Here is a 21,944-nt window from a genome sequence, read left to right on the forward strand (position 1 = left end):
GACTTGAGGAGAAAGGCCACCCTGGTGCTGAATTCCCTGAAGGACTTCCAGACTGAGCTGTTTGGTTTGCTCCACCCCCAGCCCACTCCCATGGTCCACACTGCTGGGGGAAAGGGAAAGAAATCAGCAACTCCCAAATCCCAGACAGCACAGTGATTTTAGCCTCCTAAGGTTTGCCTTTCCATCCTGCGTTGGCTTGCCCCACTCTAAAATGTTGATGAAATGTAGCTTGACAGCTGAGAGAAACTTAGTAGAGACAAAAATGAAGCCCAGAACAAAGATTGAACTTGAATTACCATCTCAAAAACCAAGCTGATGGAATATGTGATAAAGTGAATGTACATGCATATATATATATGTATCAGTATGTTCGTATGCATATAGGCATTACATGTATATGTATGTAGATATATGCATGTCTGTATATGTAAGATGTATACTTTTCCAAGACAAAATGGAACATGATTTCTCTTTTGTTCTAGTTTTTCTGAAACCCTGGCTGGAAAAATGTAAACTATGTATGCATGTAAGTATATGCTTCATGTGTACATATGTATGTATTATACGTATATTTATATCGATTATCCACATCACTCTCCTCGGTGTTCATGTCAACATGCAATGGCAACTGACAAAGTGAGATGATAGTTCTGGCTGGTTTGCGATCTGAGTGGGAAAGTCATTTTTGGTGAGCACTAAGAAATATTTCTCCTTATTAGCTAACATTAAAATTCCTTCTGTGACCTCAGAATATCTCTGGATTTTCACTTTATCGACTGACTCTGAGCCACATCATCTATACTTTGTTGTTAGTGTGAACACAACTGTAGCATTTATCTGGTATCTACATCTTTTTTTTTTTTTTTTTTTTTGAGGCGGAGTCTCACTCTGTCGCCCGGACTGGAGTGCAGTGGCCAGATCGTAGCTCACTGCAAGCTCCGCCTCGTGGGTTTAGGCCATTCTCCTGCCTCAGCCTCCCGAGTAGCTGGGATTACAGGCGCCCGCCACCTCGCCCGGCTAGTTTTTGTATTTTTAGTAGAGACGGGGTTTCACCGTGTTAGCCAGAATGGTCTCGATCTCCTGACCTCGTGATCCGCCCGTCTCGGCCTCCCAAAGTGCTGGGATTACAGGCTTGAGCCACCGCACCTGGCCGTATCTACATCTTTATCCACATTGGAGAATGTTTTCTACCTCACAATAACCATTTGCCTCATTTAAGAACACTGATGGCCTACACTTTTTGTATAGAAATAGAATTTGATTTCAGAATGTATGCTTAGTGAGACTGAGTGCCCATGAACAATTTTGGAATCATTGATCAGACATTGCACTTCTGTGATTATTCACTTTTATAGATTTACTCAGTCTTTAGAATTTGTCTATGATTTGTCAGAGAAAAATGGTGATAGCTTGGAAATGGGGAGTGAAGAAGCGCTGCTCAATTGTGGCTCAGCCATTCCCCGTGGCCTCTGCCCTTTGACATCCTTGAGCTACTCTTCAACTCTGGAAGTTGTGGACAAACCGTAGGAATGCATGTGTGCGTCTGGTGGAGTCACTGTGGATGACAGGCCCTGGCTATTGATTGATTGTGCATCACTTTAGCAAATTCATTTGCTCATTCCTTTTTTTTTTTTTCTTTTCTGAGATGGAGTCTCACTCTGTCACCATGCTGGAGTGCAGTGGCATGATCTCGGCTCACTGCAACCTCCATCTCCTGGGTTCAAGAAATTCTCCTGCCTTGGCCTCCCAAGTAGCTGGGACTACAAGCATGCACTACTACACCTGGCTAATTTTTGTATTTTTAGTAGAGACAGGGTTTCACCATTTTGGCCAGGCTAATCTCAAATTCATGACCTCAAGTGATCCACCTGCCTGGGTCTCCCAAAGTGTTGAGATTACAAGCATGAGCAACCGCACCCAGCCCATTTCCTCATTCGTGATGGCCTGTATACATTTCTGCACTTTGAATTCTCCTTCAAACCAGTTGTAACGTCTTACAGTTTCCCTCACAAATTGAATTGGTTTAATAAAATTTTGCAACATATGTTAAAAAAAAAAAAAAAGAAGAAGAAGAAGAAAAGATGAGGTCTCTTTCGTAAGCCATTGAATACATGTGGGCAAAACCAGTTCACTTACCCTCTCCTAGGCTGATGCCCCAGGCAGTTTCCTCGCTGAGGCAAATTCTGCTTATTCAAATCCTTATTTGAATAATAATAGCAGAGGAAGTTCAGGATGGCTCAGATGATACTCTTGGAATTGCTTTTAAGATACAGATATGTCTTAAAGATACAGATACAGTCCCATGGCAAAAATCATTTCTCCAACCTCTATTTTTAATCTCTAAAATACCGTACTGATCAGGCCAGTGTAGGAAGAAGTAGGATAATTTTAATATTAATATCCTACCAAATATTAATAGACTGCTCTTGCCTTCCCCATCCTCACTCCCACCTGTTTTGTGCCGACAATCTAGCCAATCATTCAGTGCTTTCAGAAAGATTTTTTAAAATAAAATTGTACCCACTCTCCATCTTACGGTTTATTGCTACTTCTCTCAAGTGTTCCTTTTCTACTCCATCTCTTCTTCCCAATCCCGCTATCAAAAAGTGACTTCTTCTGAACTCTTACAGGGCTACTCTCTAGTCATGGCATTTGCAAATAGTCTTGTATATGATAAATACATGCAATTCATTCATTCTTTCAATGAACAAATATTTCCTGAGGGCCTGCTCTCTGCTACTGGGAACACAACAGCAAACAAAACATAAGTGGAACTGCTTTCATGGAACCTGCATCTTACTGTATTCAATTTCTTTCTTCCTGAATGGATGGAGGGTTGAAATCAACTTTTTCTTCTGCAAGGTCAACCCTTGAAAGGATCAAGGCAACACGGCCTTTTGCCAAAGAGTGATAAAGTCTCCACTATAGTCTGACTGTTCAACTCTCTTTTTCTCAAAATATGCTTTGCCCATGTCTACTCCCCATCTTTCCTCACACTGCCTGGAATGTCTCTGTTTCACTTGGCCTGCCTGAAATCCACTCACCCTATCCAGAACAACTCCCATCTCCTCCCTGAAGCCTTCCTACACCACTTCACCCAGCAGTAGTCCCTTTTTCCTTGTAGAGCACTTGTGGATTATAACCTAACGTCACAACTATATCATACCTTCTGAATGCCTTGAATGGGTCTTTTCCAGTGCTCTATACTCTTTCACCTTCCATTTATCAGGTTCTTAATGAAAGTTTTTGATTAACTAAGTAGCAAGGCAGTGTGAACATTCATGGAACAGATGAGGATAAATTATCTAGAATGACGAAATCAGTATCTAGGGCTTGTATTCAGAGACTTTCAAAGAGTTTTGCACCTTGAAAAACACAACAAAAGAGATTTTAAAGACTAATTTTGAAATGTTGGCCCTGAAAGTGTGGACTACATTTATATTAGAATAACTGATTTTGACCTTATAAGAAGTTGTAATTATTCCCCACTTGTCATATCTATAGGATGTGCTTCACTTCAAAGATCAAATTTGTGCTGCCAAAAGCATTTGTTTTTTATAATTTAGGAAATACTCTCAAAGATCTGGTTGTAGATGAGCTATTAGTGGTTCACCCTCTGCCCAGAGCTAACAGTGAGCCCACTGAGAGCCCCGAACCAGACTGGGCTCGGTCAGACACCCAGAGAAGCAGCACCAACAGCACTCTTCATCTGCAGATAAGGAAGGGCCTCAGAAAAAATCTTTAAAGTTCTAACCATACATCTGACAAAATAGCCAAAAGACTAACACTTATTGTGCAACCACTTTCGTGACTGTTAAGGTTTTTTAAGGGCCATTTAACTTTATTACACTTACAAAAATTTTATTAAAAATGTATTAAGCGCCGAGTGTCCTGCCAGGTACAATATAAACTGAGTAAATAAAGTACATTCTTGTCTTCTCTTTATTTCATCTCCTTTCTCTTGGAATCAAACTTTTATTTTAAATGATTTTATGTATTTAATTTGTAATAGGTAACATATTCACATGGCTTAAATATTAAAAAGTGGAAGAAAGTATGCAGTAAAAAGGCACTTCCCCATCCCTCTCCCTATAGGTAACCACTGTTGTTGGGTTTGTTTTTCTAATTATTACAAAAAATTATAGCATGTACAAGAAAATACCAATATCAGTCTTATTTTTGGAATTAAACCTTTCTTACCATAACATATCCCACTTCAAATCATCAGGAGGTAGGGTGGAGTGCTTCTTGCTACCATGAACAATGCCATGAACAGAGGGCTCAATAAATGCTTATGGACCAAGAGAGACTCACTGAGAGAAGAATCAAGAAGGACACAGTCAATTTTCTGCTTCTTTACCAATACTACTATGAACTCAATCAGATCCTCACTTGAGGGAAAGGGACACAGACCTTGACTGGTTCCCCTTGAGGTCTCCTCATCCCTCTCCTATTTCCCTACCTGAGATTAAATGGTTTTGAGAGTGGGATGGGAAAAGAGAAATTTAAAAAGAGAAGAGAAGAGGAATAAGGAAAGGAAAGAAACTGAAAGAAAGATGCTGAGGCAGACAGGGAAGGCAGAGCTCCAGAGAAGCAGGCACTGCTCTGAGAGGAAGGATCAGAAGGAAGGCCATCAAAACACTCAGCACTGCCATCCACCCTGCTGCCTTGTTCCACTGCCATCCTTACTTCAGGGACAGAGTAGGATTCATGGTGCTGAAACACCCAAGATTAGGACTGAATAATTACATCATAACATGAAGCAGTTATGGGATGTCTGGACCTGAAGAAAACATTTCAAGCTAGACTGACACATGCCTGCCTATGCTCTTTTCCACATTTGGGAGGTCATGGCCTTAATTCCCACACCCAAAGTATGTATTATGTGTGAAGCCTCAGTTCCAGCCTTTTTATGGTATGCCTTTTTGTCAGAAGCAAAATCTCTCTCAAAAACATTTTTTTTTCAGTTCTTCACATACAAATCCTCTTATCCCAAAGAGTAACTTACAATTCTATTAGAACCGCATCTAAGTCCAAGAAAAATCTGGAATGTCACACAGCACCTCTACCCTTGAGGAGCTATGACCCTTCTTTCATACTGCAGTTGAAAACCTCTTTATAACAAACACCATAAAGCCTCTACGGCCCAGTGAAAGATACCTGCTTCCTTAATTCACAATATTGGTCAAATGATAAAAATTCATTTGTACCATTCAGTGTGTCTCCGTGAAACTGAGGAGCTGCTGGTTAGGATAAAGATACTGTTATAGAACAGAGAATACAAATCACTTGAAATCTATAACCAGTTTAACAACAAAGACAGCCAGAAGCCCTCTGCTACTCCGGGTGAGAGCAGGAGCAGGCAGATGGTAGAAATGCCCTCCCTGGCACCCGTGCCCAGTCACCCTGCAAGGCATGACGTAAGATGAAAGCATCTGCTGACTCTCAGAGGTATAATTACAACCAGGGTGGGGGTGTAATTAAAGTAAGGGTAATTTACCTTAAAGAAGATAAAAATTAAGGATTATTAATGATCATAATAATTAGCTCTTTGATATCTAAGAATCACAAAATGCTTTACAAGCTGCAATTATCACAGCTCCCCTCTGAGGAAGGGATTCATATCTTACAGTTCCTCATTTAACAGTGGGATGAAGCAATGGGCATCAGGGAAGGCAGAGGGAGGTGGACTACTGTCTCCTCTGTCATCTGTCCTATAAGTGGTGAAACTAGAAAGAGGCCCCAGAAGGGCTGACTCTTATTAAGGTGAGTACCCTCATCCCCAAGTCATCACGCAAACAGATGGTCCATCCCAGAACAAGTGATTCATCTCATTCTGGCCTGTTGGTCATTTAACTGCCACAATGCAATAAAATTATATCATATCAGCAAGCATTTTTTAAAACATCTAGTAGAAATAAAAGATATAGCACTACCTTCAAGCAACTTAAAACCTAATTGAGAACACAAAACAAGCACCCATTAAACTAGAGAAGAATATGAAAATTACACGTTAACTGGTACTAGATTGTATAATGCTGACTATGTAAGCTGTGGGGGGAAATTTTTAATAGAAAGATCATTGCGTGTAAAGGTCAAAGAAGGTTTTGGAGAGGAGATGGAACTTCTCTGGGGCCTAAAAGAAATTATATTAGGTTTTAGACTGACAGAGGTGAGGTCTAGGAGGTGGGTCAATGAATAAAAAGAAATGATCAGAAAACTTGAAAGATTTAACACATAATTTTTTTAAGAAGTCTTTGATGGAGAGGTATTTGAAGTACTTTACACTTTTTCAAAGCCATGTAGAATCACCCTACTTTGAACACTTTCCCAGAGTGTCAACACCATAGTTTATACTGGGTTCTGGAGAAGTACATTAGGCTAAAGATGACAATAGAACCTTCTCTGCTTTATCTAAATTTTCACTCTGGAAGTTATCCAGTTGAGCTGAGTCAAAGCCTGGGCCAGGTAAACGCCACAGGATGTCAAAAAGTGACAAGGCTTCATATTGATATAATATTAAAGCATCTAAGTGATATAAATTTTATTTTCTCTTTTCAATTCCTCTGTAATAAAGAACTCAAGTCTCAACGTCAAGTGCCGGGATAATACTATAGCTGTGCTCTGGACTGATAAAGAAGAGCATTCTTGCAGAAATGGAGCAGGATCACCCAGGTCATTCCTGGGCCGGTCAGTAGTATTCTCTGACCTTTCAGCGTCTCAGTCTCCAGTCTTAAAAAAGACTGATATTGGAGCTTTTTGTATGGGGCTCTTTCAGATTATAACAATATTTTTATTTTTTGATGGTCCACAGTAAAGGAACACTACTACATTCCAAGAATTCCCAGTTGGTCTTAACCAAAAAAAGACTGAACCAATTTGTTAGCATTTGATATAATTTTCTACATTCTTTAGCATTTACCAACATTTTGAAAAACTAGAAAGCCATGGAAACTATTTCCCTGTCCAAACCTTATGTTACAGACTCCTTTTAAAATGATATTCTCAAATAATGACAGTGTGTAAAATAAAAGAACATTATGTAGCAATGAAGATACTTCACCAGGAGAATTTCAAACTTGATTTTGGATTTAGCATCTGAATCTACTTTACAACCTTTCTGATGATGGACCAAGAGCAGGAAGGGAGGCCAATTCTCTTAGGGTTATGCAGGTTTTTAAATATTTTCCCTTATGCTGAACTGACTTTAAATAAAAGTGGGTAGGAGAACCATCACTGAATTTAAGATCTAGCTTCATTCAGAGAGGAGAAAGGGTTTTTCTGTTATAATAAATGCAATTTGGGGTATTTTTTCAAGGCTGTTCAAAAGCATAGTGGTGGGGGGAACTGCCATTCTAACTACAATTTTAGAATGGTTAATACTACTTTTCCCTTTATTTTCATGGAACCTAACACTTTCCAGTTCCCTTTAGGGTTTATTCACTATAGGAAAGTAATGGAGTCATGCAAATGCATCCCATCACCTGAGCTGAGGTTTCCCAATAGATCACACACAGGAGGATACAAACAAAAGCAGACATAAGGCAGGCCTTGCCTAGGTTATTCCTTGAAGAACACTCATACAAAAGGCTAGTGCCCTCTGTGAGAGAGTGAGCTTCTGTGATCACATGATTGCAGTGCAGTGTGATCAGTGCTTATGATGGTCCTATCTTAGAATCCAAAGAGTAAGAGTGCTGCAAAAAACCCTAAAAAGAAGGGGAAAAATGAGAAGTCTTCACCCTTCACCAAGGAGTTGCCACATCAAGTTTGCTAACTTAGCCCAAGAAATAGTGACAGTTCTGACAGTCCTAGGAAAACCACTAAATCGTAGACTTCAGTGTTGAAGTCCTTAAGAGGCAGAAATTAGCCTTGCTTATAATTGTCTTCCCAGTCCCTGTCACTTCTACCTTCCTCTGTACCCCACATCTGGGATGGCAGCAAGTGAGGGGGCAAATAGAGTTCAACTCCATTATCATTTGGACCAATCTGCAAATAAAGAAATAGCCATCAAGATTTAGATTCCAAACTTTCACTCAAGCCATTGAAGGATCCTACAATTGCCTCAAAATTCAGAAAACCAATACTTGCCTCTGTTGGACAAAGGAGGAGACAAAAGTGCAGAGAAGCCATTGAATCATGTAATAGTCTTCATAAATTATGAACCAAAGTTTCACATAGTCTGAAATGTAAGGATGGAAGTCACTGACAACCATGGATAAAATCCAATTCCTTACAATAAAACAGCACTGAAATTTGCAAATGATCAGCCAGATTGAGAAAGGCCTGATGGATATAATGGGCTAGAATGACCGATTACCTCAATGTGCTTCCAGGAGAAGCAGACTCAAGTGTTTAGGTGTCATAACCATTAGTAACTTAGGCTGAGCAGGATGATTATATCTAGAATAATGCATTACACCAGCTCTTTTTCCCCAGGGGCATCAATATGCTAACGAGAAAAACTAATGAACAAACTTCATTTAGGTTTAATGTCTCCAAGAATGAAATTTCACAGATTTCAAATTTTCTTATGAACAGTTTAATAAAAATATATTTCTAAGGTACCCTTCCAAACTGTTTACTAAGGAGGCAGTATCCAATCTGTAGGAAAACCATCATAAGATCCGGGAAACAAATGTAAAAATTTTTCCCACCTGCATTTTTAGAGAAGAAACTAACCAATTCTTTACATCTCTCTCATTGCCCCAGAATTGAAGCAACAGCTTCTGGCACGGCTTATGAGCAGCTTACCATGGACTGTCACATCTCATGGAGAAATTAATTGGTTTTCATCAGTTTATTTCAAAGTTTCTGCTTAATTCCAAACTACAGATTATATCTTTTACAAAGCAAATGGCTTAGAGTTTACTCCTTTGTAATGAAGTAATAATCAATTCAGATTGTGAACATTTAATACCTTTGTTTTATTATTTAATTTAGTTTTAACAATTAAAGAAAATTGGAGATTCTGCCAAATATTCTACCCTCTCATGTTAGGTGGGGCCAGTACCGTGACTGTCAGGAGGCAAGGTCTATGAACCTCATGCCAAATAGCTACGTGAGCAAATAGTGAGATAAACAAGCCATTTGTGGAGACAGAGGTGGAGCTGGGCTTGGTTAGGAATGAATCAGGCCATCCCACAGAGTGGGTGTCTCCTTCCCAAGTTGCTTTCCAGGGCACAATTAAAATCCCTATAAAAGGCCCAGCTCCCAGTTACCCAGTACACTTGCCCGTGGTGTCAGCGAGCACTCAACTTCTTCCTCTGGTGAAGTGGGTAAGTCCCATTCTGTGGGATCGTGGTCTTCTTTATGATTCTCCATTTGTATAGCTACTTCAGATGTTGGGATATTGGGGGAGGTTCTATGTACCAGAAGGTATCAGTATTTTGCAGGGATAAATAAACTTTCACTAACTCTATCTCATCTTCTTATGGTTGGAGCCATCACTTGAACTGAAGCATGGCCCTTCTCCCTGGGCTCTGAACTCTATACTTTTGCACATCAAGGATGATCATGTGGGCTCTGATAGGGTTCATCTTCCTAAAAACTGCTATCTCAAAAGTTTGTTACCCTTCTGTTCTCTTTTACATTGGTTCTACCTAATATGGGCCATCTTCATACAGTCACAGCATTTAAGGTATTGGAGTTGAAAAGTACATAAAGAAGTTAGCTAGATGATCCACTAGACATATTCCGCCAGCAAAGTCATTCTATGTATTCTTATAACATCGATCTACTGCTGGCTAATGTTTTATAAAAAGCCAAGATTCCAATGATGCATTTGGGTTTAACAAAACCAATATCATTCAGTTTTCTGGATTCAGTTTGGTTTAGAAAGGACCTCTCAGAAGCTTTCAATACTTCAGTATCCGAATATCTGTACTAAATCTGAGTTGAGGCGGGTAACATACACTCTCTGTTTTCTGCACGTGTGTATCTGAATGTTACAATGTCATCTTTTGATTAGGAAGAAGTACTATTTAATCTTTGAATTGTTGACTTATGAATTATATTCTATAAGAGTTCCTAAATCCTTTATGGACTATAATGTTGGGGAATCATTCATACTCTCTTTTCATTGTTCTATCTTCTTCTAAATGTTTTGCTGACATGGCCTCTAACCACTTTAAGATATTCTCAAGTCTTCCTTCACCTTTTGGGTTTTACCTGTCCTCTTTGCTCAACTTTAAAGGAAGGTGTGTAGAAATATATAAAATTTTAATTTCTGCACTCCTCTCTTTATTTTCTACTCTGAAATATGGTGGAGAGCTGGAAGAAAGAGAGAAGAAAAGGACAGATAATCCACATTGGGTGGACAATCAAAAACTGACAACAGGACAGTCTGAAGATGATTCCCTGGCTTGGAATTTCTCAGGATCACTCTTTCTCTTTCTGATACAATATTCAAAGATTAAAATGCTCTGAAAGTCCAGGTGGAAAATACTGCTGTAAATTCAAATTATTTAGGTATCTGCCTGAAATAGTGTGAATGAAACTTTCCCAAGAGCAGAAACGGGATTTTGATTTTGGATCTTGTTTTATTGTTCTAGGTTTACTTGAACTTGAAGGAAAGAAAAAAAATGTCACCACTTCTGAGAAGCATCTGTGACATCACTGAAATTTTCAATCAATATGTCTCACATGATTGTGATGGAGCAGCATTAACTAAGAAAGACCTGAAGAACCTCCTCGAAAGGGAATTTGGAGCTGTCCTTCGGGTAAGAACTAACAAGAAAATGAGATCTACTGACTTGAGGCTATGAGATTTATTCTCAGAGGAGACCAGAGCAAGGAATGGTGGCTTTATATTCATTTTACACCACGACAGATCTACACTACATCCCCCATTCATTTCTGAGTCAGAAGGTACTAACTTGGCATTGCAGTCTGAATAATAAAGTATTTCATGTACTTGACCGCATGGCCACGTGAATGAGCTCTTCATGGGACATTACCACAAAAGATGTCAAATCAAATTAGACTTTGAGGAACTTAAATTTGTTTCCAAATTTCAAAACTGAGATCAGCCTGATCTCTACTAAAATGGCGCTACCCGTAAATGTTTTGTTCTGTTTTCTAATATGGAATAGAAACCAAAATCAAGAGTACTAGCTGCTTCAGACAGAAATGGCTACTGCAAATCTTCATAAATTTCCATTGTATCTCTCTCAAGGGTGAGTTCATTCTTACTCAATTAAAGCGAACTTGTGTTATTCTTTCTTGAGGTTGAGTAGCTTTGTTAATTTTACACACAAGTTCACGAGGCTGTTTTGAATCTTCACCTCAAGCTCTGCCTCTAAGGTGCCGTAGGCTTACCGTTATTCTACTTTGTGTCTCTCTTCCTGCATCCTCCAGTTTGGTCAGCACTAAATTACGAGCTGGAAAAATTTCAAACGAATATATGCTTTAAAATGAGGGTTCACATTTTACATGGGGACAAGACGATGATACACACTGGACATTTTTCTAATTGCTCTGAATGTCTCTTGAATGTCAGCATAGCATAAAATATATCATGTGTGAAAACAATTTTATCACCTGTAGATAGTACATTGTAAATTTTTTTTTTTTTTTTTTTTTTTTTTTGTCTTTTTTACAGAGACCACATGACCCCAAGACGGTAGATCTGATCCTGGAACTTCTGGATCGTGACCGTAATGGGCGTGTCGATTTCAACGAATTCCTCCTATTTATTTTCAAAGTGGCTCAAGCTTGTTACTATGCTCTCGGCCAGGCTACGGGACTGGATGAGGAGAAGCGAGCCCGGTGTGACGGAAAGGTGAGCCTGTTACAAGATCGCAGGCAAGAAGAAGACCAAAGGAGATTCGAGTCCCGGGACAGACAACTGGAAGAAGAACCTGGGCAACGACGCAGGCAGAAAAGGCAGGAACAGGAGAGGGAGCTCGCTGAGGGAGAGGAGCAAAGTGAGAAACAAGAGCGACTTGAGCAGCGCGACAGGCAGCGCCGCGACGAGGAGCTATGGCGGCAAAGGCGAGAATGGAAAGAACAGGAAGAGCGCCGTGCAGAGGAAGAACAGCTGCAGAGGTGCAAGGGTCACGAAACTGAGGCGTTTCCAGATGAAGAGCAACAACGAAGGCGGGAGCTGCAGGAGCTGAGGAGGGAGCGCCGCGAGGAGAAGCAGCAGCAAAGGCGAGAGCGGCAAGAAAGAGTGCTCCAGGAGGAAGAAGAGAAAGAGTGGAGGAAGCGCGAGAGAGTGCTCCGGCAGGAAGAGAAGCTGCAGGAAGAAGAGCCGCAGCTGCAAAGAGAGCTCCAGGAGGAAGAAGAGCAGCTACAGAAGCTGGAGCGGCAAGAGCTGAAGAGGGAGCGCCAGGCAGAAGAGCAGCAGCAGCAAAGGCTGAGGCGCGAGAGGGAGGAGGAGAGGCGCGAGCAGCAACTAAGGCGCGAGCAGGAGGAGGAGAGGCGCGAGCAGGAGGAGAGGCGCGAGCAGCGGCTGAAGCGCGAGCAGGAGGAGAGGCGCGATTGGCTGAAGCGCGAGGAGGAGGAGGAGAGGCGCGAGGAGCGGCTGAAGCGCGAGGAGCGGCTGAAGCGCGAGGAGCAGCAGGAGAGGCGCGAGCAGCAGGAGAGGCGCGAGCAGCAGGAGAGGCGCGAGCAGCGGCTGAAGCGCCAGGAGGAGGAAGAGAGGCGCGAGCAGCTGCTGAAGCGCGAGGAGAAGGAGAGGCTCCAGCAGGATAGGCGCGAGCAGCGGCTGAAGCGCGGGCAGGAGGAGGAGAGGCGCGATCAGCTGCTGAAGCGCGAGGAGGAGGAGGAGAGGCTTGAGCAGGAGGAGAGGCGCGAGCAGCGGCTGAAGCGCGAGCAGGAAGAGAGGCGCGAGCAGCGGCTGAAGCGCGAGGAGGAGGAGAGACTCGAGCAGGAGGAGAGGCGCGAGCAGCTGGAAGAGAGGCGCCAGCAGTGGCTGACGCGCGAGCAGGAGCTGGCTGAGGAGAAGCAGGAACAGGCCCGGGAGCGGATTAAGAGCCAGACCCCGAAGTGGCAGTGGCAGCTAGAAAGCGAGGCCGACGCACGGCAAAGCAAAGTCTACTCGAGGCCCCGCAAGCAGGAAGGACAGAGGCGCAGTCAAGAGCAGGAGGAAAAGAGGCGGCGCCGGGAGCGTGAGCTGCAATGGCAGGAGGAGGAACCGGCTCGCCGGCAGCAGCAGGAAGAGGAGCAGCGCGGGGACTTCACTTGGCAGTGGCAGGCGGAGGAAGAGCGCCAGAGGGGCCGTCAGAGGCTGTCGGCCAGGCCCTCATTGCGGGAGCAGCGGGAGAGGCAGCTGAGAGCCGAGGAGCGCCAGCAGCGGGAACAACGGTTTCTCCAGGAGGAGGAGAAGGAGCAGCGGCGCCGTCAGCGTAGCGAGAGGGAGAAAGAGCTGCAGTTCCTGGAGGAAAAGGAGCAGCTCCAGCGGCGGGAGCGTGCCCAGCAGCTCCAGGAAGAGGGGTACGGCTCCCAGGAGGATCAGGAGAGGAGGCGAAGCCCGGAGCAGCGCCGCGACCAAAAATGGAGGTGGCAACTAGAAGAAGAAAGGAAGAGACGCCACCACACGCTGTACGCCAAGCCAGCCCTACGAGGCCAGCTGAGAAAGGAACAGCAGCTGCAGCAGCAGGAGGAGGAGCAGCTGCAGAGAGAGGAGCGCGAGAAGAGAAGGCGCCAGGAGCAGGAGAGACAATACCGCGAGGAAGAGCAGCTACAGCAGGAGGAAGAGCAGCTACAGCAGGAGGAAGAGCAGCTGCTGAGAGAGGAACGGGAGAAAAGAAGACGCCAAGAGCGGGAAAGGCAATACCGGGAGGATGAGGAGCTGCAGCAGGAGGAAGAGCAGCTGCTGGGAGAGGAACGGGAGAAGAGAAGGCGCCAGGAGCGGGAGAGACAATACCGCAAAGAAGAGGAGTTGCAGCAGGAAGAAGAGCAGCTGCTGAGAGAGGAACGGGAGAAAAGAAGACGCCAGGAGCGGGAGAGAGAATACCGCGAGGAAGAGGAGCTGCAGCAGGAGGAAGAGCAGCTGCTGAGAGAGGAACGGGAGAAGAAAAGGCGCCAGGAGCGGGAGAGACAATACCGCAAAAAAGACGAGCTGCAGCAGGAAGAAGAGCAGCTGCTGAGAGAGGAACGGGAGAAAAGAAGACGCCAGGAGCGGGAAAGGCAATATCGGGAGGAAGACGAGCTGCAGCAGGAGGAAAAGCAGCTGCTGAGAGATGAAAGGGAGAAGAGAAGGCGCCAGGAGCTGGAGAAGCAATACCGCGAGGAAGAGGAGCTGCAGCAGGAAGAAGAACAGCTGCTGAGAGAGGAACAGGAGAAAAGGCGCCAGGAGCGGGAGAGGCAGTATCCGGAAGAGGAAGAGCTTCGGCACCAGGAGAGGAAGCGGCGATACCGGGATGAGGATCAGCGCCGTGATCTGAAATGGCAGTGGGAACTAGAAAAAGACAATGCAGTTCGTAATAACAGGGTTTACTGCAAACGTAGAGAGAATGAACCGTTCCGGCAGTTGGAAGATTCCCAGGTGCGCGACAGACAGTCCCAGCAAGATCTGCAGCCCCTGCTGGATGAACCGCAAGAGAGAGATGGTGAGCAAGAGAGGAGGCGCTGGCAGCAGCGCGACAGGCATTTCCCAGAGGAAGAACAACTGGAGCGAGAAGAGCAAAAGGAAGCCAAAAGGCGCGACAGGAAGTTCCAAGAGGAAAAGCAGTTGCTGAGAGAGGAAAGAGAAGAGAAGAGAGTCCGTCGGGAGAGAGACAGAAAATTCCGCGAGGAGGAACAGCTGCTCCAGGAAAGGGAAGAACAGCTGCTCCAGGAAAGGGAAGAACAGCTGCTCCAGGAAAGGGAGGAACAGCAGCTGAGACGCCAAGAGCGTGACAGAAAATTCCGCGAAGAGGAACTGCGCCGTCAGGAACGAGAGAGAAAATTCCTAGAAGAGAAACAGCAGCTAGGCCGCCAGGAGCGCGAGCAACAGCTGCGCCAGTTCCGCGACAGAAAATTACGCCAGGAGGAACAGCTGCACCAGGAGAGGGAGGAACAGCAGCTGAGCCGCCAGGAACAAGAGAGAAAATTCCTGGAGGATGAACAGCAGCTGGCCCGCCAGGAGCGCCAACAACAGCTGAGCCAGGAGCGCTACAGAAAATTCCGTGAAGAGGAACAGCTGCTCCAGGAAAGAGAGGAACAGCAGCTGCGCCGCCAAGAGCGTGACGGAAAATTCCTCGAGGAGGAACAGCAGCTGCGCCGCCAGGAGCGCGAACGACAGCTCCGCCACGACCGCGACAGAAAATTCCGCGAAGAGGAACAGCTGCTCCAGGAAAGGGAGGAACAGCAGCTGCGCCGCCAGGAGCGCGAACAACAGCTCCGCCACGACCGCGACAGAAAATTCCGCGAAGAGGAACAGCAGCTGCGCCGCCAAGAGCGTGACAGAAAATTCCTCGAGGAGGAACAGCAGCTGCGCCGCCAGGAGCGCGAACAACAGCTGCGCCAAGACCGCGACAGAAAATTCCGCGAAGAGGAACAGCTGCTCCAGGAAAGGGAGGATCAGCAGCTGCGCCGCCAAGAGCGTGATAGAAAATTTCTGGAGGAGGAACAGCAGCTGCGCCGCCAGGAGCGCGAACAACAGCTCCGCCACGACCGCGACAGAAAATTCCGCGAAGAGGAACAGCTGCTCCAGGATAGGGAGGAACAGCAGCTGCGCCGCCAAGAGCGTGACAGAAAATTCCGCGAAGAGGAACAGCAGCTGCGCCGCCAAGAGCGTGACAGAAAATTCCTCGAGGAGGAACAGCAGCTGCGCCGCCAGGAGCGCGAACAACAGCTGCGCCAAGACCGCGACAGAAAATTCCGCGAAGAGGAACAGCTGCTCCAGGATAGGGAGGATCAGCAGCTGCGCCGCCAAGAGCGTGACAGAAAATTCCGCGAAGAGGAACAGCAGCTGCGCCCTCAGGAACGAGAGAGAAAATTCCTCCAGGAGGAACAGCAGCTGCGCCGCCAGGAACTGGAGAGAAAATTCCGTGAGGAGGAACAGCTGCGCCAAGAAACGGAGGAAGAGCAGCTGCGCCGCCAAGAACGCGACAGAAAATTCCTGGAGGAAGAGCAGCTCCGTCAGGAAAGGGAAGAACAGCAGCTGCGCCGTCAGGAGCGCGACAGAAAATTCCGTGAGGAGGAACAGCAGCTGCGCCGCCAAGAGCGTGACAGAAAATTCCTCGCGGAACTGCAGCTGCGCCGCCAGGAGCGCGAACAACAGCTCCGCCACGACCGCGACAGAAAATTCCGCGAAGAGGAACAGCTGCTCCAGGATAGGGAGGATCAGCAGCTGCGCCGCCAAGAGCGTGACAGAAAATTCCGCGAAGAGGAACAGCAGCTGCGCCCTCAGGAACGAGAGAGAAAATTCCTCCAGGAGGAACAGCAGCTGCGCCGCCAGGAACTGGAGAGAAAATTCCGTGAGGAGGAACAGCTGCGCCAAGAAACGGAGGAAGAGCAGCTGCGCCGCCAAGAACGCGACAGAAAATTCCTGGAGGAAGAGCAGCTCCGTCAGGAAAGAGAAGAACAGCAGCTGCGCCGCCAGGAGCGCGACAGAAAATTCCGCGAGGAGGAACAGCTCCCCCAGGAGAGGGAAGAACAGCAGCTGCGCCGCCAAGATCGTGAGACAAAGTATCGCTGGGAAGAAGAGCAGCTGCAGCTTAAGAAACAGGAAGAGCAGAGGCTCAGGCAGGAGCGAGACGGGCAGTACCGGGGGGAGGAGCAGTTTGCCACGCAGGAGAAGAGTCGTCGTCAGGCACAAGAACTATGGCAAGAAGAAGAGCAGAAACGTCGCCAGGAACGGGAAAGGAAATTATGGGAAGAACACCTCCGCAGCGAGCAGGAGGAGGAACAGAGGCGCCGCCAAGTCCGGGAAACACAATCCCAAGAAGGGAAGGGCCATGGGCGGCTTCTGGAGCCCGGCAGTCATCAGTTTGCCAGCGTCCCAGTGCGCTCCAGCCCTCTCTATGAGTACATCCAAGAGCAGAGATCTCAATACCGCCCTTAAGAGATGTTGCCAATGTCCTGACACCTGCCAAAGCTTCGAGCACGGGAAAATGAGAAACACTGGGTACCAAGTGATAACTCAGATGTTTCTGGTTGTGGGAAAACTATCTGATGTTAGAATGTCTTCTTCCAAAATCTTAAACTACGCTTATTTTATGTACTTTGTACTCCTGCCTTTTATTCTTCCTCAAGTAGTTCTTTACTGCAAGATGTCTTTCTTTTGCTCTTTGATGCAGATGTGGTGTGCATTTTTTAAAAAGCATATAAATCATTTAATTTGTTTAAGAAATTTTGTTTGATGAACATGTTCATTTATTGCTTTCAGAAGCAACAAGAATAATAAGATGATTTGAGATTCTAAACAATGGGTCTGTTTGTTTAATGATTGACCCATCTTGTGGAAAGTGCAGATACTTTTAATGTTCAAGTTGCTATTTCTTCTTGAACCTAAATTGATCATTTTCTCCAAACAGCTTTTCATCTTTTGTGGCATAATAAGCACAAATTCCAGGTAACTAAATTTTTATAACCCTTGTTGAATAGTGCAGGAGGAGTGACCTCTGCATAAAAACTTCCTGTGAAGTCAGCCCATTACAGGAAGAAATATCTGTTATAAATAGGTTTAGCTTTGAAGATTTACAGTTCAAATTAGATTTTTTTTACACTCAACTCCACTTAAACACATGATCTCATGAAGCAAAAATGAGGTGTTTCTCAAACAACTTCAGAGTTCAAATTTTAAAATTATGTCTGTTGTAGTCTGTAGTGTTCATTCTACTTCCCTAAGTTTTGATGAGTTTGAGAATATTACAAACCTTTGTTAATTTTAGCTTATTAGAAGGAAGCTGCTCAGAATCCCATAAACATCTATCTTACTCTAGGGCCAATAAGAGATCACATAGAGCATGTTGGGGGTGTAAAAGGGAAAAATGCGTGAACATAGGGGCAAATTTCTAGAGGCCCTTTGACAAGACCCATCAGCCCACAATCATTTGAGGCCTGTTGATAATACCTTAGAGATACTCTTGTTGAAATAATTGAACTGTGAATAAATTAATAAATGTTTAGCAAGTAACTACTTTTGTCTGTTTTAACTCTGCGTCAATCATAACTCAAGATCTCATGGTCTGGAAACTAACACAAGTTCCCAATCATGTAAGGGCATTTCATTACTTATCTATGTCCAAATATGAAAAAAGAGGGGAGAGAATTCTTTGTTTTTCCCTAAACCTTTTTTTTTTTTTTTTTTTTTTTTCCAGTTAGGGTGAACTCTATTTCCATCCCCACACTGAGATTCTCTTTCGGAGTGTTTTTGTTCTTGACACCACAGCTTTCTATGCCATTTCTTGCAGCGACTCACTGGTCATGACAATACTGGTGCTCCCAATATTTGTTAGGATTTCCTTTAGAGAATGCAGCAGCCTCTTAGTCTTTGATGTCTGATGAGCCAATGATAGAAAATGGCCTGAAACTTCAGATCAGCACTATAAAAACTGTAGATGTCCTGTTGATTTAAGCAACACAATCCATGAGGTGACTGAGTCAGAAGGTACTTAATAGTAATCAGGCTGAAGTATCAAATTATTATCTTATTAGATAATAATTTATTAGATAATAATAACACCCCTGTGCTGCCTGCTGGATTCTTATATTTAGTAGTCACAGTTTGCTAACTAGAAATAAGTCCAAGAAGTCCCTGATCAAAACAATATCATTTCTAATCTTGATAGTCATGATGACAAGATGCCCTAAAGTTATAGTCACTCAACATTTTGATCAGTGGTGCAGACAAGCTAAGCTTATAGCTCCTGAGTATCATTCTGATAGCGTAAGATGGCATTTTCTTCAAGAAGCAAAGCCTCTCTCTCTCTCACTTTAACAAATGGCAGATGCCCACCAAAGACATAACCTGGGAATCCCCTGACATTGTCTTGGAATTTCATCTCTTTCAAATGATTTCTAACTGCAAAACTATTTTTCCCCTAAAGTATACTCTTTTTCTTACTTAAGGACCTTCAAAGAAATTCTGGAAGAGCTTCACTGACTTTCCTCAGGACCCCCTATGGGTACTCATTCAAGAGCCTCCTTATAAATGCCCAGCCTCAGGATACCACTGAAATATACACTTCATCAGCTAAGCTACTGTTTAACAATGATAATTATGGTAAAAATAAGCAAAGCCCTGGGGACTTGTAGCACCTTACAAGAAGGTAAAGCCAATTTCCAAAGAAGAAAGTATTGTTTCATCACAGTTATAATTACATGTAGTTTAAAAAAAAATGTGTCAGCCAGTCCATGCCCTCTAGCTGTTATTTTAGCATGCTGGCAGGAAAACATGGAGGCCAAGCCTCCTGCTCCACCTGAATAATACACATGCATGTGCAGAACCTTGAGGCTGTTGGGCAATTGCCTACTTAATTATAAACTGGGAACTCTATTAGCATCACTTGAGCTGCTGCTGGGAAATGCGATCAAGAGTTTAATATGCAGTGATAGAAAAGCTGGTCTCTATGTGTTGTTGTGACCTCCCTACTCCCACAGAGGTTCATGTGTTGAAGTCTTAACCCTCAGTAACTCAGAATGTAATCATATTTGAAGATATGGTATTTATAGAGGTAACTAAATTAAAATGAGTTTGTTAGTTTGGGCCCTAATCCAATATGACTGATGTCCTTATAAGAAGATGAAATTTGGATACAAACATGGACAGAGGGAAGATGATGTGAAGATACAGGGAGAAGATGGCCATCAACAAGCTAAGGAGATAATCCTAGAACAGATCCTTCCCTCATGGCCCTCTGAAGAAACCAGCTCAGGCAACATCTTGATCTTGGACTTCTAGATCCCAGAACTGTAAGAAAATAAATTTCTGTTGTTCAATCCACCTAGTCTATGGTACCTTGCTATAACAGCCCTAGCAAACTAATACAATATGTATCAGTAAGGTGGCATTATGTTGCTAGGTAAACCTATCTGTATCATGATGGTCATTATCATTTGACATTGTGCAAGCAGGTTCTGATTGCTCAAATATAAATCATTTTCCCATTAAATCTACCATAATTTATATGGTAGAGTAGAAAGGATGCTACAAGGAATCAAAAGCCTTAGGTTTATTCGTTTATTCACTCAATAAGTGTTTATTGAGCTCCTGCTATGTGCCAGGCATTGTTCCAGGCAACATACATACAGTGGCTTGTTTCTTCACTTTACTATCTGTATGCCTTTGTCCAAGACACTTAAGGTTTCTGGGTCTTCGTTATTTTGTATTTAAAACTATGAGGCTAGAATAGCTATCACCGAGGTTATTCTCAGGACTGAAAATAAAATTATTTTAATACCAACATTCAGCTTGTTCAATGGGAACTCTCAAAGAAACTCAAATAATGCGTAACATCAACTTCTACCTTTAGCTAACACACACAAAAAAAAGGGGAGGGGGGGAAATTGACTGATGAAAGTGATTATCAGAGCCTACTTCCGGCTTCAAATATCTTCCCTTTCTGCCCAATCACCTCTGAACTTCCCTCCATTTGTCTCCCAAACTTCTTCCCAGAGCCCTCTCCTATCATCCCACATTTATTCACTGAGGGAAAACACCCTAAACCTACCCCATTTTCTCTGACCCTGATACTACCAAAGATTATTGTGCCTCTATTTATGAACTTGACATATACATTTAATTATTCTCTTTCTTTTCTGAAGAGAAAACTGAACTGAGTTCTAGAATTTGGTCCCACTCAAACTAAAATTCAGTAGTCAGTAATTAAGTACTGTAAGTACCCATCTCTGCTCCATCTTCTGCACTAATTGCACATTGCTAATATTTGCATTAAGTCATGGTAATTATAAGTTTTTTCAGCAAGTATACTCTGTCAAAGATTATAATCTATGCAATATGTAATAAGCACTTTTCCCTTGTTAGTAAACAGCTGACAGTCACATGCAATAATCTGAAACTAACCCAAAAGATAGATTTTTGAGCAGATTATCATTTTCTGAACGCTTAAAACATCCATGACAAGAATTCAAATAACAAAAGATTTTTAAAATCTGATTTGTCACCACTCTTCTTTTAAAAAAAAAAAAAAATTGTGTGGCAATTTCTGCGAGATAAAATCCAAGATTTTCAGTTTGGAATTTAAGGCCCTCCACAATTTAGTGTCAATTCACCTTTTAAACTGTGGCTCCCATGATAATTTCTGCAGCCAAGCATGTGTTCAAACCAGACTAGTCTATTTGTTGTCATTATGATGCCTTATGATTGTCTTTACTTCAAAGACATATTGGCATACTTTTATCTATTTGGAGTGCTTCTCTCCTTCCTGGCTATCTGGACAATTTCTATGCAGTTTATAAAATCTAGGCTGAGTCCCACCTCCTCCCTAAAATATTTCCCTAGTCACCCTAACACAAAATGATCTCTCTCTTCATTGAGATTCTAAGACAAACATCTATTATCTTTACTACTCATTAAATGGCTACGATATTTTGCCTTAGTTCGCTTTATACTTTTTTTATTTCAATAGGTTTTTGGGGAACAGTCGGTGTTACTAGACGGAGTTTTGCTCTTGTTGCCCAGGCTGGAGTGCAATGGCATGATCTCGGTTCACTGTAACCTCCGCCTCCCAGGTTCAAGTGACTCTCCTGTCTCAGCCTCTCGAGCAGCTGAGATTACAGGCACCCAGCACACCCAGCTAATTTTTGTATTTTTAGTAGAGATGGAGTTTCATCATATTGGTCAGGATGGTTTCAAACTCTTGACCTCAGGTGATCCGCCCGCCTTGGCCTCCCAATGTGCTGGGGTTACAAGCATGAGCCACCACGCCCGGCCGAAGCTTTCTTAACTTCAGGCTAAAATATGACTCAAGGACTCACGAGAATTAGATGTACAATGCAGACACTCAATAGATACATGTTAAATGAGTGAAATAATATATACTTTATAGCTCTTT

The 21,944-nt window shown here is 43.7% G+C and overlaps 1 protein-coding gene across 1 annotated transcript; it reads left to right on the forward strand.

The window, feature by feature from the left end:
- Positions 1 to 9,229: 9,229 nt before the first annotated feature.
- Positions 9,230 to 18,064, forward strand: TCHH (trichohyalin). Its single transcript, XM_030936887.1, has 3 exons — positions 9,230 to 9,275; positions 10,551 to 10,718; positions 11,600 to 18,064. Exons 2-3 carry the CDS (start codon positions 10,581 to 10,583, stop codon positions 16,988 to 16,990), a joined length of 5,529 nt encoding a protein of 1,842 aa, XP_030792747.1. The 5' UTR covers positions 9,230 to 9,275; positions 10,551 to 10,580; the 3' UTR covers positions 16,991 to 18,064.
- Positions 18,065 to 21,944: the final 3,880 nt, after the last annotated feature.

Source organism: Rhinopithecus roxellana, chromosome 8 (assembly GCF_007565055.1).
Source record: "Rhinopithecus roxellana isolate Shanxi Qingling chromosome 8, ASM756505v1, whole genome shotgun sequence".
Lineage (NCBI taxonomy): Eukaryota > Metazoa > Chordata > Mammalia > Primates > Cercopithecidae > Rhinopithecus > Rhinopithecus roxellana.